Genomic DNA, 14,353 nt, shown 5'->3' with positions numbered 1-14,353 from the left:
CTAGGCCTCTAAAAATATGATCTTTCGATTCTAATTCCTATTAGCTATATAATCAATCCATGAAATTGGCCAATAACATGAATCAACAATTAGGAACAAATCAATTGGAATTACTCAAGCATAATCTAGAAATTTGCAAACTTTAATGCATAACAATCATGGTATATACATGGCTTCCCTTACTTAGCCCTAGAATAAAACTACTCGCTCATAATTGAATTAACAAGCATGAAATAAATAATAAAAACGAGATTCATAATCAAAGGACGAATTAATCTAAGAAACGAAAATAATAAGAAAGAATTAAAGCAAAAGAAATTATGAAAAATACTTCAGATTGATTAATTGAATTGTTGAAAAGCTAGGGTTCAACAATGGAAAAGGGAAGAATAGAAACTAACGTCAAAAGGGAGTTCTAGGAATTCTAAGGGAATTAAAACATTAGGGAAAATAAAAGCATAAGGGAAAATAAATTAATTCCCTTGAAGTATTTATATGCTTCCTAAATTCTAAACAAAATAGGAAATAATAATAATTACATAAGTTATCATTTAACTGAACGATCACGATAAGCGACGCAACGAACCCGCGCGGAAGTCAGTTGGGCGGAGAAACCAGCGGCCCCGCTGGTTGGTCGCTGGTTTCGCGCCCAAGGAGAAGAGTTGGGCCTGCGTTGTGGGCCGTGGGCGAATCCGATAGTCGAGCCATCTTGTTTATGTCATAACTCTTGTTCTACAATGCCTATAAGGATGCGTGACCTGTCGTTGGAAAGCTCTTGAAGCCTAATTTCTAGCCCAATCAAAATCGTCTCATTCCGACATGTAGAACTTGAGATATCATCAAAAGAGTGAATGCTTGTCCGTTTTGATGCTTAGAAAAGTAGCGTTTAGCTTCGTTGTTGACTCAAAATTATCCCTAGAGACATGCAATGATCCTCGAGTCAACATTCCATCCGTTCATCATCCAAACCAACTCATAACACTCCGAAAGCATCCAAATGACCGTAAAATTACCTGAAACATTAAGAAAACACAAACGGGGCGTAATAGAGTACGACAACGATAACTTATTCAAATGTGACCCTAAATGCAACTAAAATGATATAAATGCCTAATAATGCAACCTAAATGCGCCTAAAATACCCTATACAAATATGACTCATCAAATAACAAAGTAAAGCACATGCAATATTTTCTCATATGCATGCAATGCGTGCGAAAAAGATTTGAATTTAAGTGACGGTTGCCTAACATGTTTTGTTTTCCTCAATGATTAATCATTGTTTATGCGTCGTCCTCTTTTCCCAAATTAATTACTAATATTAATAAACATACGTTATGGAGTGCCCTCAAGAAAAAGGACGAAAAAATTAAGGAGTAATTGTTTGGCTTTCTTTTCCTCTTATATTACTTTTCTGTTATTACTTTATTCATTTCCTATTGTTTGACTAATCATCCTACATAAATTTTCTATTATTTATTTATTTAATACACTTTTGATTTGTTTAATGGTCATTAAGGATATTACTGTTTATTCTATAAGGGTGAGTTTATCCCTAAGACTCAACCCCAATCTTCAGACAGCCACATCAGCTTTCCACTAATTTTTACCTATTTTTTTCATTATTCAAACTCACACAAGATTCTCCCTACTTTTACACATTATTCTCAGACTCGCCCCAGATTAACTAAACTCCTAAAAGAAATAATTAAATAGGATAAAGTAGGATGATATGCCATAATTTTATTTGGTTTGAGAAAAATGGAGTCCTAAGTGAGTTTTAGATTTTCAAAGTCACTCCAATACTAATTTTTTACCATATTATCCCAAGATTCTAGCTCGAGACTCTCTTTAAAACTCCCTTCAAGAAATCAAGACTAATGATAAACTCACCATCAGGAGACGCTAATAGATCTTAATGACAAGAATATAGATGAGTGATTTAAAAAAAGTAAATTTTATTAAAAAAATATTATCACTAGAAAGTAAATATCTTTTACATTATATATGGAGGTAATTTTAAACACCATAGTGTTCTTGTGTGGAATTAAGTGTTTGTGAAATTGTACTCCATAATGTTCATCAAATCATCAATACATCAGTTAAAAAACATTTCATTATGAAAGCGGGAGATGGTTAAAGCAACGCTTAGTGTTTCTGATGCAGTGGTGCTCCTACATACAGGCTACAGCTAGCTTCCTAGTTCACTGATCTGCTTAGGATTTCTCATTTCTGTAATAAGATGGTGGTGAGTAAATCCTTCAACCTAATCATTCATGCAAATATCCTTTATTTTTTGTGGGTTAATTCATTAATGTTAGAAACAAAAATTGTGCTTTACTATTACTTTTGCTTCTGTGTTTCTTGGTTCTTTATTTTTCCTGATAAAGCTCCAAATTTTGTTTACGTTTCTTATCTAAATTTGCAATTTTTCTCATTGTATTCTTAGTTTAGAATTTATTTAGATGAATTCATAATTTAAATTCCGCAATTCCTAATTTTACTAGTTTTGTTGGGGGTTTACATGGAGAGTGACTTTTGGGTTTAGTTCCAAAAATATGGTAAGAATTTCCATACAATTTGCCTTAACCGTTTAATTAATTCAACCCCATATGCGATGTTGGAAATTTCATTAATTAAAGTGGATTTGTTTGTGATTCATCTGAGTAGATTCTCATGGGATTCTTCAGATTTTCCTTGATTGAAGTTCTTTGTTGGCAGTTAATGTTATGATTGTAAAAACCCCATTTAAAAAAATTGATATGCATTGCTGTAATCTTCTGAGTCAGTTGAATTATATAAAGTACAATTAGATGCTTTGTGTCTAGTATTATTTTGATGTTATCCTGAACTGATACCCAGATGCTGTTTTTCAGTTGCAGATTTTTTCGGCTTCCTCGGTCTAGTAACGGTAAACTAAGTTATTATTTAATAAAATGTGGTCAAAATAATAGGTTTTTGATTTAATAGTATTTGATAAATGGGATTGGAACTTGAAGTATATTGATTTTTGATGAGTATGTTGAATGTATGGATCTTTTTTGGGGTTTAAAATAAGGGAATGAAGAAGGGAAAGTGAGACATTAAAGGAAAGAAATATTAAGAAATTCAGCAAAGAAGGTGGTGGGAGTCAGATAGTTGCTTGTGGGTGTCACTGACTGTGGGAATTATTTTAGTAGTTTGAATCTGTTGGCTATGTTTCCTTACTTCACTTGGTTTACCCGCGGTCCATGGGGTTTGCCGCCGCCCAGGGAAACAGGCACTTCTTATGGCAAGAGAGTCCTTTATTAAAAGTTACTTGATCCCATTTCATTCTCTCTCTTTCCCATTCACCATTCCGGCTTAGTTTCCGCCAAGATTCGATCTTTTCAAATTGCCTTGAAACTGAACCCTTTCTGTTAAATCTAGTTATTTGGTCCGACTCCTTGGGGAGCTTAAATGTTCTATTTTCAGGAAAACTACTTCTTGATTAGTGCATGTTCTGTGATTGCATACACATTTGTATAGTTAGTTTTCTACCGGAGATAATACTGCACCTTTGTGTAAAAGCGACGATAGTCCAGATCTTCACTGACCAAGATGAAGTTTATGAAACTTGGATCAAAGCCAGATACATTTCAAAGTGAGGATAAACATGTCAGGTAAGATCTCGGAGCCGAACTATGGTATTGGTCAATGATGTTGTGTTGGAGCTGTTTTCTAATATATAGTCCGTAGGTTCTTTTTTGGGTAACTTGTGTCTAATTTCAACAATTGGTGTTTGGCAATGTGACTGACTTGCTTAGTTTGATGCTTATACTCCAGACTTCCAGCCTTAGTTTGATTGATTTAGGTAGTTAATTTAATTCACTTGAAATGACTCATGTCAAAGGTTCTGGAACCGGTAATCCTATTTCATCAATATTTACAGTGATTTTCGTGTTATCAATCCACTGATCCAGCAGGCAGATTGAGCTGTTTAGATCTGATTATTCGTGTTCTGTTAAGAGTTAATGATTTTGATTTCAGTAGATCCTAGAATCTTTTCTCTTTTCACCTATTTTCTAGTAGACGGAGGAGACTTAAACTTCTGTAATATATATCTCTTTAATCTTAATGGATCTTTTGGCTCTGGAGAAAAAGATAAGTTGTATTTGGCACCTTGAGAGAGGAAGTTTAGAAGTTTATTATTACCTTTCTCGAGTTTGGCTTGTGAAGAAGAGTACGATTTGTTCGGGTTGGGTGGGTGGGAGGCAGAAAATATTGCTTGAAATAATCATCTGTTATGTTTTATAATAAACAGTATGTGATTGCATAGGCAGGTAATAGTTATCCTGCATATGAAACTGTTGCCTACATGGCATTAAATGTTACTCCGTAATATACTTTGTGTTTCAATCTGTCTTTACTTTTAGGTTTTAAATTTTGATAACTTTGGAAGAAAGCATGGGTTAACATGAAAAAAAATCAATAATAATCACTTCAACATCGAAATGACCACTATATGGAGAATCCATAGGCTTTTCTTGTTTTGAATCCATAGGCTTCTCTGCTAATGAGAAGTTGATTAGTCCTAAAAATCAGATAAGACTCAACATAATATGTTGCCAAAGCCCATTTTGTTTGCCAGAAGAATCATTGGTAACTGGAATTACCATAATAACACAATATCCAGGTCACCCCAGTCTATAAACATTTTTAAATACCGGTCTGTTCCAATATTTGCCTTGGGCTATTACCATTACGAAAAAGGGAATTTTGACTTTGTAGAACTTCAAATACTAAATCAAATCATTGGCACATATGCGGAAAGGGTTTGATTTATTATGCTTGATTCAGATTATAGGGAACGGATGCTCTGTTAAAATCCTTGATTCAAGTGAAGTGAAATTATGATCTGAAAAATTGTCTAGTTAATGGATTCATGTTTTCATTTCGGTTCAATAACAGCAGTCTAATTTGAGTTGAATGATGGACTTTAATGTATCAATGTTATTCTATATGGTTTTAGCTGTAATTTTTTCTTGCATAAAGTTTCTTAAAGAGTTGACTTGGGTATTATTAATCTATGTTCAACGGCATGTGTAGGTATGTGGCCACAGAGCTGGCTACTGACATTGTTGTCAATGTTGGAGATGTAAAGTTTTATCTGCACAAGGTAAGACAATTATTAAGATATGATATAAAATTCGAAAAGAAAGAAGAATTTCTTCCATTCAGCCGCTAGATACTGACGTATAGCATTAAGTTTTTCTTGAAAAATACTGACAGGTTGCTTTAATTGTAATTCACAGTTCCCTCTACTCTCAAAGAGTTATCAGCTGCAAAAGTTGGTTTCAACAGCAAATGAAGAGAGCAGCGATGAACTGATAATCACGGACATCCCTGGAGGGCCTGCCGCCTTTGAAATTTGTGCCAAGTTCTGTTATGGAATGGTTGTTACCTTAAATGCTCACAATGTCATTGCTGCTCGCTGTGCGGCTGAATACTTGGGGATGCATGAAACTATGGAGAAAGGTAACCTTGCATACAAAATTGATGTCTTTCTAAACTCTGTTATTTTTCGAAGCTGGAAAGACTCTATCATAGTTCTACAGACAACTATGTGTTTGTTCCCATGGTCTGAGGATTTGAAGTTGATTTTTCACTGCGTTGAGGCTATTGCTTCCAGAGCTGTAATTGACACTTCCAAGGTGGACTGGTCCTACACGTATAACCGGAAGAAGCTTCCAGAGGAAAATGGAACTGATCCAAATTGGAATGGTGCTAGAAACTACAAAGCGGTGCCAAACGACTGGTGGGTTGAAGACTTGTGTGAGCTTGAGGTTGATTTATATAAAAGGGTTATAGTCAGTATCAATAGCAAAGGCATTATTTGTGGTGAAGTTATTGGAGAAGCTCTGAAAGCTTATGTGTATCGACAATTTCCTGGTCTCATCAAGGGTGTTACCCGATCCAGTGATTTGACAAAATATCGATCCACTGTTGATACCATCATTTATCTGCTCCCTGATGAGAAAGGCTGTGTTTCATCTAGTTTTTTACTCAAAGTGTTAAAAGCAGCTATACTAGTGGACTGTAGTGAAGAGTTGAAAAAAGATTTAATCAAGAAAATAGGACACCAACTAGAGCAAGCCTCTGTCAGCGATCTTTTAATAAGAGCACCAGAAGGAGATTCTTTAAAGTATGACATTGATGTTGTATTGAACATAGTGCATGAGTTTTTCATCCGGGATCAAAGTTCTGAAATTGAATCACTGGAAGCCAATGAGGCTCAGGAATTTAATAAACCAGGGATATTGTCCGAAGCATCAAAGCTAATGGTGGCCAAATTAATTGATGCATACCTTACTGAAATTGCAAGAGATGAGAATCTGCCTGTATCGAAGTTTGTTGAACTGGTGGAGATGGTATCATGCATCTCAAGGCCTGGACATGATGGGCTTTATCGTGCCATTGACATGTACCTCAAGGTAATTAAATCATTTATTTTTCTTCTGCATCATGTCAACAAATTTGGTCAATAGTTGAATACATTTCTTGTATTTGCATGAGAAATTAAAGGACGCAGCATTTCTTATGGCGTTTTTGAAATTCTGCAGTAGTTGAATTAATTTTTATTGGCAACAGAAACTACAATTGTTGGGATTAAGTTGTGTTAATGAGATGTAATTGTGTGTGTAAATGCAGGAACACCCTGGAATCAGCAAGAGTGAGAGGAAGAGGATATGTCGGTACATGGACTGCAAGAAGTTATCAGTAGATGCATGCATGCATGCAGTGCAGAATGAAAGGCTCCCAATGAGGGTGATTGTCCAAGTGCTTTTCTTTGAGCAGGTACGTGCTGCAGCTACATCTGGGACCAGCACACCTGACCTACCAAAGAGCATCAGGGACTTAAACAGCGGCTCAATGAGGAGTTCAAGATCAACACCTAATGCAGATGAAGATTGGGACGCAGTGGCTACAGCCGAGGAATTGAAGGCCTTAAAGGGTGAGTTAGCCGCTTTGAAATTAGAGCGGAGAAGAAGTGACAAATTTGTAGAAGGTAGACCTAGTAGTGTTGAAAAGACTGCCCTCAATAAAGTCAAGGGATTGCTCATGACAAAGAAGATATTTTCAAAGCTTTTGTCAACCAAAAGTGGTAATGCTGATACAAGCGGCTCAGATTCATCTGAAACTCCCAGTACTGCGAATAATCCTGAAGATTCTAAATCCACGTCTTCCGCAAATAGGAGGATTTCAGTTTCTTAGTCAATTTTAGTCTTCTTGTTCATCGCCTGAGTTCTGATTCTGACCCCTCCCCTTTTGTTGCAACACCCTTTGTATCTGTTGAAAACATTAGATGTCTAGAATTAGTGGTTATTTGGGCTTTTGAGTATAAAAAAAAATTAAGGTAACATGTAGTAAATTAGTATGGGCCTATGGGGAGTATTGGAGATAGATCAATCATATTATGAATAATTATATATGGACAAAATGTCCTAATAATTTAATTATAAAAAGATTATAGATTAACATGCTTTGGTCAAACTTGCTAACTTCTTTGATTGTCCTAGCCTTTTGCATTACTTCGGAAAAATCCTACCTACTTCATTTTTTTGTTTTGTTAAAAGAGTCTTTTCACCATTACTACGTCAAAATATGATCGGAATCAACATTATTTGTAGTGTTTGTGACTAGGGATGACAATGGATCGGATTCGGATCGGATGTAGTAAAATTCATATCCGATCCATCTGAAATTCGGACCCTAAATTTGCATCCGAATCCGAATCCGACTCCGAAACTCCGAAATCCGAATCCGATCCATTTACCCATACTGGAGGTCCGAATCCGACTCCGACTCCGAAATTCCGAAATTCGACTCCGATCCGATCCGATGGACCTCCGAAAGAGTCCGAAACTCCGAATCATCCGATCCAAATACATACAAATGCTCCCTATAAATTTTTCTTCAAATTTCCTATTAATTCCATTTGTTGCATATATTGGGTGCTCAAAAAAATAATATAAAATAAATTACACGCATATTAATTTGCGACCACAAATTGTCTTAAAAAGAACTACTAGCATACTACTATACTAGCATATCTTCTTATCCAACACAATAACCAACAAAATGTCTTTTAAAATACAACCCCAAGTAAAATATCGTCAAATACAACCACAAAATGTCTTTCAAATACAACCCCAAATAAAAATGTTTTCAAACACAACCACAAAATGTCTTCAAACACAACCTCAAATACAAGCATCATCGAGAAAAGAGCTTCCAACTTGAAGTCCAATGAAACCTATAAAATAAACAATAATAAACATTACTTGAAAAAATATTTGATGAAATAGACATTAATAGATGTACAAACTTACTAAGTGGAAGACTATTCATTAAGATTCATCTTCATTAAGATTCACATCTTCATCTTCCAAAATCGAGGCACATCCAAGAGTAAATTCAAGAGCATCACCCATAATAGCTCCTAAAAATAACAACAATATTAAATAAATAAAATATATAGCAATAAATAGTTTAGATATATCAAATTTGAGAACAATTACCTTTAAATTGAGGAAGCCTCCAACTTTGAAGACACATTAAAGCTTCCACGGTGTCTTGGTGAAGTCTACTACGATGGGGACTAACAACTCTACCACCGGCACTAAAAGCACTCTCCGAAGCAACGGTAGAAATAGGCACCGCAAGAATATCCCTAGCAATCCTAGAAAGGGTAGGATACTTGCTTGTTTCGCAGTGCCGGGGCTATAATTACGCCATAATAATAGGGCCCTGTGCAATTTCTCAATTTGGGGCCTTAATTCATCTAATATTTATTAAACAAAAAACTGTATACTAGTATAATCACTTGGGGAAGAAAGGATGAAATCAAATTTGAAGGAGATTTGGAGAAGAATGGATGACAATAAATTGAAAAGGATTTAAACGAGATTTGGGGAAAATGATGAATTTGTGTTTCCAAGTAATTACTCTTCCATAACTGAAAGGTAACTGAAGGGACACGGGCATAGTATTCCCCAGAAAAATAAAATTAAATGACTCAGTCAAAGTACAGCGCTGTCAAACTCCTAAAATCCCAGCAAAATAATGAAATGGGATTCGAACCCAGACTTGCAGTGTATTAGCACATTACTTAAACCAATGCTCCAATTAAGTTTTAATGTATATTTAGGAAACTGTTTACACTATATTTGAAATTAACATTTGGGGGCCCTGTTCCGTCGCTCACCCCGCGCTGCCCCAGAACCGGCCCTGTTGTTTCGGCATTCCACCAAGCTAAAATGTGAAACTTGCTATCCTCCTTAACTATCCTACACTCCTCTAGGTATGTCTCTACCTCACATTTGCGAGGCTTTTTAATTGGTTGAGTAGAAACATGCTTTGCCCATAATCCCTCTACTTCATCCAAATCCAAATCAACCATTGGCCCCTTACCCTTATCATTAGGAATGGGAGAAGGTGCTACCGAGGAAAATTCCTTATGATACATATCAAACTCATAATCAAGGGTTAAATCAAGTAAGAAGCGCCTAACCTTCTCACATTCCTCATCACCGCGTTCACCATAAATAGCACCAAAATAAAGAGACACACATTCCAATTTTCTCCTAGGATCCAAAACCGTTGCAACGGACAACATCATATTAATGACCTCCCAATATTTATCAAACTTAAGCAACATTTTTTATGCCATCAATTCAATTACTTTATTCCCACAAACCATCCATTTTCTCAATGCAAGCTTAATTTCACAAACTTTTTCAAAATACAAGTTTGCGGTGGTATAGTCTTTTCCCGAAAAAGCATCGGTGGCCCTACTAAACAATGCCAACTTTTCACAAATGTCACTTGCCATTTTCCACTCCTCTCTAGTAGGCAACATGAATTTATCTTTTCCTCTTTTTCCAACTTTTGTAGACAACCTAGTGAAAGCATCTTTATACAAGAGAGCAACTTGTAACATTTGAAAACACGAATTCCATCTTGTCTTACAATCCAAAATCAATTTCTTAGTTATAGGAATTTTAACATAATTGCAAGCATTTTCAAACTTCTCATATCTATTAGGTGTAGAAGTACAAAAGGAAACAACACCGTGAACTTTTTCAATTGCACCACTAATGATATCCAACCCATCATTGACAACCAAATTCAAAATATGTGCACAACATCTCATATATGCAAATAAGTACCACTCAAAATAAGCTTACTAGGAGCAAGTTTTTCACACAACACATCCATAACCGCATCATTAGTAGAACAATTATCAACGGTGATAGTAGATACCTTTTCATCCAAGTTAAAGCTCTTCAAGCATGCAATCAATGCCTTACTAATTGTATCTTTGTTGTGTGGGCATGGAACATACATGAACCTAACAAAGATTGTATATAATTAGTTATACAAAATATTAAATTAACTATACCAATAATAAATAAAAAGAACAAATACATAAATTTTATACACTAATCATTTAAGTGTAGTATACCTTATAAGACAATTTTGCAAAATCCAATCATCATCAATGTAATGCGCCGTGACGGCCATATAGCCTTTCCTTTGATTTCCACAAGTCCACATATCCGTTGTGATGGCAACCTTACTTTCATTTTCACCCAAAGACTTCATCAAGCGAGTTTTTTCTTCCTTGTAATTTTTTAGAATATCGGATTTCACCGTATTCCTTGAGATGATGTGAAAATCGGGGTTAATACTTTGTACAAATCTTCTAAACCCAATGTGATCAACGATAGCAAGAGGGTACTCATGCATAAGAATCATGTTAACTAACTCATTCCTTGATATTTGTTGGTTGAACTTGAATTTTCCAATTGACATGGTAGGAATTCCATTCTTACTTTGTGCATTAGCTAGCAACAATTGTTGTTTCACATCAAGAGTTTGAGAAACTTTCATACACCTCTTTGCATGATCCTTCAAGTGTGATGTACCACTTGTACTTTTACCCACCAAAGCCTTCTTACAACCTCTACAAATTGCTTTTATTTCTCCATTAATCACTTTCTTATCAAAAAAGTTCCACACCTGTGAAGTTAACTTTTTAACATTAGCACCCGTAATAGTACACTCATCCTCTTCCTCGACTTTATTATTTACTTGGGATACATTTGTAGCATTCCTCCTAGTAGTCCTTGAAGGAGGAGGTAGTTCCGGTTCCTTCAAATGTTCGTCATTCGGTCTAGAAGATGCTTCATCGGTTGAAGTATCCATTAATATCGGAGTTGAGTCCACTGTATGTAAATAGTTATAATTAGATAACGGATAACACATTTTATCCACTATATACATGATGATACAATTAATTAACAAAACTAATTAATTACAAGATTTGGCTTACTCTGATTGATTAGTGAATATGGAACATTTTGAGACTTGAATATAAGTGGTTGGGTTGCATAAGTTGGACATTTCGTTTCTGTTTACACTTATTAAAATACATAATTTATTTTAAAACCCTCTAATTCATAGTATCATAGGTCGGTACTCGGTAGTTCAAAACTTATGTCCGAATCATAGGTCATTAATTTATATAAAAAAGTTCGAAACAAACCCTCATACATTCTTAACTCATGTGAGTCATGTCCTTAACATATCATCAAGCAATTTGTCCAAAAAATCAAGAAAAACGAGTCTCTCAAACAATTAAAAAACTTAACTCCAACTATACAAAAAAAAGCCTCAGAAAAGGAACATGAAACTTGATGAGGAGGGCTACCACTTGGTTTTTTCTATTCAATTGCACCGCCAGCTTTAATACTTACAAACAATGGCAATATGGATTTATAAAAGCTTGAGTACACTAATAATTTCTATAAAAGTTTCTTCTAATAATTTCTATAAAACTTGTGGATTTATAAACAATGGCAATATGTGAAGAGGGGAGACAAAAATAAACATACCTTAGCGACGAAAACCTTAGCGGTGGTGGTCGGCGAACCTTAGAGACGACAACCACAGCACACCGGGTCGGAGGTGGTTAGTGGAGCGACAAAAACATTAGTAGCGGTGGTCCGTGGTCGGCGGTGGTCGGTGGAGGGACGGAAAATCGTGAGGTGAGATAACCAGAGAACCTTGAGGTGAGAGACAGAGAGAGTGGTAGAATTAGGGAAGGGCGGCTGTGAGCTTGTGAGTTGAGTTTGCTAGAATTTAGGATTAGGGTTTAGTTTTCAAATTTCCCCCCTTTTTTACTTACTAAATTTTAATCAAATTATGTAGTTTGAATCAAATGTAGTTTCATTTTGGTACACCCGTTTGGTAAAAAAAATATCGTATTGTGATATATAAAAATAACGGATTTTTCATGAAATACCCCCGAATTTTTACGAAATTCACCAAATGCCCCTCGACTTTCAGAAATTCACCAAATGCCCCTCACAAATGACTTAATACCCAGAGTACCCTTACTAATGACGCGCCGTTAGTCCTCCGTTAGCCTAGTTTCAAATTCACCAAATACCCCTATTTTAATACTTATTTCACTAAATACCCTTTTCTGAAACTTAATTCATTAAATACCCATAACTTTAAATAACCCATTTTGATGCTCAACTCTAGATTTTGGCTTTACGATCAGATGAAACATCAATAATTTGGAGATTTACTAGTAAAATATCGTAGGATCTTGAGGTTAGGCTGCAAGCATGTCACAGCCTACAAAACCAGGAACACGGCTCTTTTTTTTACTGAGTGTTGCTGATGCAGCTTTCTCATGCTCTTGTTATAGGACTACAACTTTGTCAGAGTTCATCAAAATGAGCATCAATGAGGATAACCAGAGTCTTATTAGTGAGAATTAGCAACACGACCTTGTGGCTCGCCTAAAACACAACGTTGTCCTGAGAATGGATTCACCAGTTACCCACAAAGAAAGTGACATCCTCAAACAGGTCATGGTGAAAATGGCAGAGACAAACAGCGAATACTATAAATATGAATGTTCTAATGAGGTTTAGTGCACTAAACAACGAACACCTTTGTCTTTTTTTTCTTTAATCCATTGTTGTCCATTTTATCACGTTTTGCTGGGAAAGAAAATCAAAATCATATCCCAAAAAAACTCAAACAAAGCAATTGTTGGATTTTGTAATGCTTTCACAAAGCTTCAATAAGGAGATAATGTTCGATCAAATCCTAACAAATTAAATTGGATTTGGACATTAATCAATTCATAATGTTCGATCAAATCCTAACAAATTAAATTGTAACCCAATTGAAAGTTCAATAATATTAAAGCAAACCCAATAACAAAAACAGAGTTAATTCAATGAAACATGCGATTTTTTGATTAATTTACCTCACAAGACAACAACATTTAACAGATTAAACCAATAAATTGGTTTCCAAAATACCCAATTGAAAATTTCAATCTATGTTGGGAAAATACCCAATTGAAATTTCCAATCTATGCTTGAGAACCTTGAAGATGTAGATCTTGTAAGTATCGACGCTCTTCTAGTCTCCTACGGCGGGATTCTTCTCGGCAAGCTTTCTCGGCGGTGACCTCTTCTCCTCCCTTCTTCTTCTTCTTGCCGGCCTTTGGCTTCTTCTCAGCCGGATCTTTCTCGGCGGCGGCGGCATTCTTCCCTTCCCTTCTTCTTCTTCTTCTTCTTCTTCTTCTTCTTCTTCTTCTTCTTCTTCTTCGGTCTTTGGCTTCTTCTCAGCCGGATCTTTCTCGGCGGCGACGACATTCTCCTCCGCGGGCTTCTTTTGGGCGAGCTTCTTCTCAACCTGGTGCCATAGTTGTTGATGAGAGAGAAAGTGAGAGAGTTTGGGAGTTTGTTACGTAAAAGGAGAAGATAGAGAATGAAAATTGAAATGTGGGATGGAGTAAGGGCAAAATAGTAAAGTCATGTTAACGGAGACTTAACGTCCGTTAAGTGTAAGGGTACTCTAAGTATTAAGTCATTTGTGAGGGGCATTTGGTGAATTTCTGAAAGTCGAGGGGCATTTGATGAATTTCGTAAAAACTCAGGGGTATTTCATGAAAAATCCGTAAAAATAATTTTTGTTATACTAGGGCTTTGTTTGGTAACTTATGTAGTTTTGTTCGACTTATTTTGACTTATTTCATATGAAATAAGTTCAGATATGTTCAGATAAGTTCAGATATGTTCAGATAAGTTAAGATAAATCTATATAAGTTCAGTTAAGTTCAGATAAATTCATATAATACTCCGTATAAGTTTAGACAAAATAAGTTGAATAGAACGAAGCTCAAGTTACTTGTTTTAAACTCGTGTGATGTACGATTTTGTTTTAATATCTCATGTATAAACTTGAATATAATGTATTCGACTAATATCATACAAAATAAGTTAAATAAGTATACTAAATT

At 35.5% G+C, this 14,353-nt stretch overlaps 1 protein-coding gene across 4 annotated transcripts; it reads left to right on the top strand.

The window, feature by feature from the left end:
* Positions 1–2,031: 2,031 nt before the first annotated feature.
* On the top strand, positions 2,032–7,512 carry LOC110791720 (BTB/POZ domain-containing protein NPY2). 4 transcript variants are annotated; one of them, XM_056837184.1, is made up of 6 exons: positions 2,032–2,248; positions 2,877–2,911; positions 3,550–3,641; positions 5,068–5,137; positions 5,274–6,452; positions 6,670–7,512. In XM_056837184.1, exons 3-6 carry the CDS (start codon positions 3,580–3,582, stop codon positions 7,231–7,233), a joined length of 1,875 nt encoding a protein of 624 aa, XP_056693162.1. In that variant the 5' UTR covers positions 2,032–2,248; positions 2,877–2,911; positions 3,550–3,579; the 3' UTR covers positions 7,234–7,512. The 4 variants fall into 4 exon arrangements, with proteins under 4 accessions (XP_056693162.1, XP_056693161.1, XP_021852175.1 ...); XM_056837183.1 differs by having other exon boundaries at positions 3,508–3,641; XM_021996483.2 differs by having other exon boundaries at positions 2,033–2,248; positions 2,883–3,641.
* The last annotated feature ends 6,841 nt before the right edge of the window (positions 7,513–14,353 follow it).

The sequence above is a fragment of the Spinacia oleracea genome, chromosome 2, assembly GCF_020520425.1.
Source record: "Spinacia oleracea cultivar Varoflay chromosome 2, BTI_SOV_V1, whole genome shotgun sequence".
Taxonomy (NCBI): Eukaryota; Viridiplantae; Streptophyta; class Magnoliopsida; order Caryophyllales; family Amaranthaceae; genus Spinacia; species Spinacia oleracea.
Note: the sequence above shows the minus strand (reverse complement) of the source record. Positions and strands in the feature narration are given on the sequence as shown.